Source organism: Montipora foliosa, chromosome 6 (assembly GCF_036669935.1).
Source record: "Montipora foliosa isolate CH-2021 chromosome 6, ASM3666993v2, whole genome shotgun sequence".
In the NCBI taxonomy this organism is placed as follows: Eukaryota; Metazoa; Cnidaria; class Anthozoa; order Scleractinia; family Acroporidae; genus Montipora; species Montipora foliosa.
Genome location: NC_090874.1, coordinates 68814711 through 68819710, shown reverse-complemented (window position 1 = coordinate 68819710; position 5000 = coordinate 68814711). Strand labels below are relative to the sequence as shown.

General features: G+C 38.5%; 1 protein-coding gene and 1 pseudogene across 1 annotated transcript in view; both read left to right on the top strand.

The window, feature by feature from the left end:
* Nucleotides 1-4653, top strand: part of LOC138008273 (dentin sialophosphoprotein-like) — a 25156-nt gene extending 20503 nt beyond the window's left edge. Inside the window, exons 13-18 of the mRNA XM_068855552.1 lie at nucleotides 1-400; nucleotides 1213-1267; nucleotides 1707-1771; nucleotides 2162-2231; nucleotides 2784-2978; nucleotides 3445-4653. The exon at nucleotides 1-400 is cut by the window's left edge and continues 148 nt beyond it. Coding sequence (XP_068711653.1) covers nucleotides 1-400; nucleotides 1213-1267; nucleotides 1707-1771; nucleotides 2162-2231; nucleotides 2784-2978; nucleotides 3445-3710 — 1051 coding nt within the window. The 3' untranslated portion in view covers nucleotides 3711-4653. The remainder of the gene's footprint in view (nucleotides 401-1212; nucleotides 1268-1706; nucleotides 1772-2161; nucleotides 2232-2783; nucleotides 2979-3444) is intronic.
* Nucleotides 4654-4843: 190 nt separating this feature from the next.
* The window catches only part of LOC138008274 (zinc finger protein 862-like), a 3929-nt pseudogene continuing 3772 nt past the window's right edge, over nucleotides 4844-5000 (top strand).

Genomic DNA, 5000 nt, shown 5'->3' with positions numbered 1-5000 from the left:
TGATGAATATGACAGTGTAGATTCAGCTCTGGAGAATAGAGACAAAGGCGATGATACAACAGACAATGACCAAGAAGGAAGCGCTGAACATAAAGCAAGCACAAGAGGAAAGGTTATCACCGATACCATGGATGACATTGCACAAGCAGCTTTAGGTAAAACAATCGAAAAAAAGTCGGACATCATCCACAGCTTACCGTCGAATTATGATGATTCCTCGTCCAGTGGCGAACAAGAATCAACGGTGGCACCGAGCAACGACGGTAAAGAACGGAGTGGCACAGCTCTTAAAAACCTATTTACGGCACTAGCTGATGGTCAAACATCTTCCAGTGGCTCTGGGGAAGACAGCATAGCTGCGGAAAACCCAAAGTCTAACGTCGCCCAACGTGATGACCAAGTAAGTATAAATTCTTCCCTCTTTGCTCCCATCATTGAGGTGAGAGATAACGATTTAAAGTGAAAAAGAAGACAAAATCTGGAGGATGCAGGTGGCTGCAAGATAACCAAGGCCTCTGCCCCAGTCATCCGAAGTCTAAATAACACTACTCGTTGGATAAATTACTATCCTGTGAGTGGATGACCCAGTGGATTTTGATGGTTTTTATCCGTTACATGGTGATTTATCCGGTGGACAGCGTTATCCACCTTTTCAGAATACAACCGTGGCCTGTATATAAGGAAGAGGCGTGAATCTTTGTTTAGGAAGCTAGATTAGAGTGCGGACGTTCCTTTTTTTTGGACCTTTACGCATTAGCATTAGATTTAGCACCTCGCCTAATAAAATGTTTGATTTTATCTGTGCCAGTCCGTTGGCAACAGGTACCGAGAAATTCTTCAAAGGAGTAAGAAAACTTAAAATAAGAGAATCAGTTTTCAAGCTTGTTTGCCACTGACTGTTTCACAAAACCGCGATGCTGTTATCTTCTGCAATGCCGTTGAAATTTTCCAACGCCTTTTTCAGAACTTTTCATTTCACGGTTAACCTTGACACTTAATTAATGCAGCTATGATGAACTTGAGTTTGGTTTGTAAGTTTTTTACAAAACAACTTCCCTCCAAAAGTGCTCTTTAATGCTTTAATTACAACTTAACGAAGGCGTGCAGAATTTATTTAATGGCACTTTCAACGGGCAAAAAATCCTTGTAATGGCAGAAAGACGTGGTGGTTAATATGCCAGAGCATGTTACCATCTAACCTTTCCTTCTCAGGAGACCAAAAATAAAGCTGAAATCAAAACCACTTTGGATAATATCTGGACTCAAGGTAAGAAAAACTGAAATTAAATCATCAGAGATACTTAAGACCCAGTACTACGAGCAACATTTTCCGTGCAACTTGTCGCGCAACAATGTTGCGTTGCAAGTTGAGATGGTTTGTTGCGCGTATTACAACCTTCTTGCGCAACAAATTTTTAGGTTGCAAAAGTAGACGCAGCTTTTACTTTTTGCAACACGAAAATTTGTTGCGCTAGGTGGTGGTAATACGCGCAACAAACCATCTCAACTTGCAACGCAACATTGTTTTGCGACAAGTTGCACGAAAAATGCTGCCCGTATTACTGGGCCTTTATGGAAGATAAATGAAGGTTAACTAAAAGTGTTTATTTGATCCAGCAAGTGAAATCAAAGTGACTTGTTCTACCCTGAAAGCTTAGTAACAAGGGCCCTCGCTAACACATTTTCTTACAAAAATGATTTGAAAGATAATGCTGCAGCCGATGTGGAAACAGCAAATTTAAAACAGAAAGAAAAGAAAGAACTTAAAGAGGTAAGTGGAGTCATAGATGTGACATCTCAACCAAATTTAACAAATCTCGAAATTATCCCTTGCAATATCACTCATGAAGACACAATGAACCAAGGAAAGCCAGTGAATCTGTTTGAGCAAATGCTAATCAACAGCTAACAAGGCACGGAGGAGGTCCAGGGCTAATTACGTTGTTCTTTTCCAAGGAATATGAATCGTGAGAATTCTCCAAGGAGTTTTTATTGTAATTTTTTTGGAGGGGGGAGGAGGAGAAGGAAGAGGAGGAGGAAGAATTCCTTGAATGACATTGACTTCTTTAACACCTTGAAAATTCAATCATTTTACTTTAAAACCATGTTTACACTTTCAATCTGCCTCTTACTCGAACCTACTCTTTACCTGAAAACGAAGCTTGCAGACACACTGAAGAAGTCTCTTCCATTAAAGACCTCTAAACAAGGCAGAAGTGAAGTCGCTAAAGGTACGTTGTTCTTTTTGTAGTTTGTGCAATAAAATTTAAAACGATTTTGCGAGTTTCTTCTCGTTTCCTTCTTCTTGTCATCTTCTTTCTTATACATCACCGGCAATGAAACATATAGCAAACTGATCTCAAGTTTCCAGACATCTCCAACGCAATTTTGTGAATTTCAGAGGTTATCGCCGTGGGCAGCTCTGTTTTTACTGACAACAATTTCTGCGAGAGCAGGAGTTTATAACCAAATAATACATTGGCTAAACTAACGAAACCTTTTTCATAAAACGAAGGGTAAAGCGCAAATAAACCTGTCTCAGTTCGGATGTTTGACCTTGAGTACCATATGGAAAGTTTTAGTTTTTCCTAAAAGATCAAGACATATCGCACTTTTAATTTCCGGATGAAGAAACTTAACTAATGGTGACCACGCCCCTCTTCAGCATGTGAGCACCGCACTAGAAAAATAACAGTGATGTCACGGGGCATGGGTCACATGTTCGCCCCTGTTTTCTCTCGTATTTTCGCAACACTGTGAACTATTTCAATATTTTCCAACAGATGTTGAAGCATTGGAGGGGTATGCTGACGCGCTAACAGAAGTTGGTGGACTCACCCCACAACACCATCAAGCAATCGCTACCAAACTGGCATTAGACCTCATGGAAGACCTAAACATTGATGCAAAGCACAACTCTGAGTTGCTTGAAAAAGAAACTGCTTTTATCAAAAATGCAGAAATTGCATACGTAAGAAGTAAGTGTAGAACTAAAACGCCCATATTATTTGATGAGTATTTTGTATCTCTATGCAGTACCATCCGAACTTACTAAACTAATATACTATTTGTTGTGATCTGTGGAGCATTCAAATTCATTTAATTTTTGAGTGGTCCACAAAGAACATTTCTTTCGAATGTCTCCGTTAAATCAAAGGAACCAATCACTTAATTCTTCTCAATAGGCCACTGCAGAAAACATCATAAAACTCTTTGTGTTTCCCCCCAAATTGTGCACAAGTTGTTTCCAGTCTCTCTTGGGACTTACAATGATTCCCAAACAAAAGCATTGGGGAGGGGGGCCGGGGGGCAAACAAAGAGTATTATGGTATTTTCCGAAATCGACTATTTCAACCAAATGTTCCAAATCTATCAACACATGAAGTTGAATCAACTATGTACGAACATGCTTCAGTTAAAACAACTTATTTTTTGAATTATTAGAGAGAATAACAGAGGTAAAACAAGAAATGATAAAATTTGCCCAAGACCATCCTGGTGACAAAGAGCGAATTCGTGTGGAAGCCATCAAAAGGTTGGAGGACATTGTGGAGAAACTCCCGCTAAAAAAGTCAGTGATCGAGGCTCAAGAACATAAAATAAAGAAATCGCCAATGTTACAACAGATTGTAGTTTCTACGGACAAGCGGGAGCTGAAAGAAAGAATCCGGAGAGCCCTTGCAGATTATATAGCGGAGGATGTCTCTTAAAGAGAAATAGAGAACAATTAACAAGGAAGACGGACACGGAGACTTCACGGAAACTAATTCAGTTCAAAGTCTAGAGCCCCACGTGGCACTTGCGGAGAACACATTTTAACAATCAAGTTAGAACTTAGTACAACGTAATGCATTTGCATAAACAAAACGGATAACAACATAAGCTCACAAGCTCGAGAGAAGAATGCTTGGAAAGCCCGCATTACTCGGTTGTTTCCATTTGATTTCTCGCAATTTTATTACTTGATAATACTTAAACAGTTGTAATCTGTGGGTTTTTCTCTCCCTAAGATTAAAGCTTTTATTCCTTAAATTATATTAATTGCTTGCAATGTTTGATTCAGGTCTTTTATAGACCTTTTCCAATCACAAGACCTCTTCTCTGATCCAAGAATTTTTTTGGTAAGAATGGGCTGAAAAAAGCCTGATGACGTCACTGCATGCACCGCAAGGAATGCAGGGAATTGAAAAAAGTAAAAAGAAGTTTTTAGAACGGTCGAATGCAGAAATGGCCGCCAACAAATTATTCTTTTGTCTTTGCGTTAATAAGCCTAACTAGCCTCGTTTTACAGCCCAAATTCTTTCAATTTTACGCGTGTGAACGAGGCTAGTTAGGCTAATTAACACAAAGATAAAAGAATAATTTGTTGGCGGTCATTTTTGCATTTGGTCAATACTCTTGTAAAAGCAGGAGCTATGGCCGAATATCGCTCCCGGTAATAGTTATTTTACGGAAACCCTACAGAAAAACAATGCATGATAAAAAATAGGCAAGATAAGTTCTCCATCAGGGAAATTTAAGAGAATCGTGTAAATTTGATCTAAGGATGAGTGTAAATAAATTTCTGAAAACAAGTTGTTGAAGTCGCATAGATGAGGTTTATTTCAATTAAAGTATTGTCGTCACTTCCAGCCTATTTTCAAAAGAATGCTATTTGTGCTTCTTGAGAAAACAAAACCCCTTGCCATGGATTTCTCTGGTTTGTATTGAGCAATATTTTCCTTTGCGTCACTTTTTATCTTCAATTATATATGACCAGTTAGGCCCTATTCTCATTAAAGCTACCCTGATCGCAGATATGTTACAGAGCCGCTGTTCAGCGCAACCTCTTCTTTTACCTACAATTAAAATCCATGCTCTGCTGGTCTCTGCTGGGATTCAGTTTTATCCAACTGAAAAATACAGCTGCTAGGCAAATACTGATAATAATAATAATAATAATAATAATAATAATAATAATAATAATAATAATAATAATAATAATAATAATAATGATGATG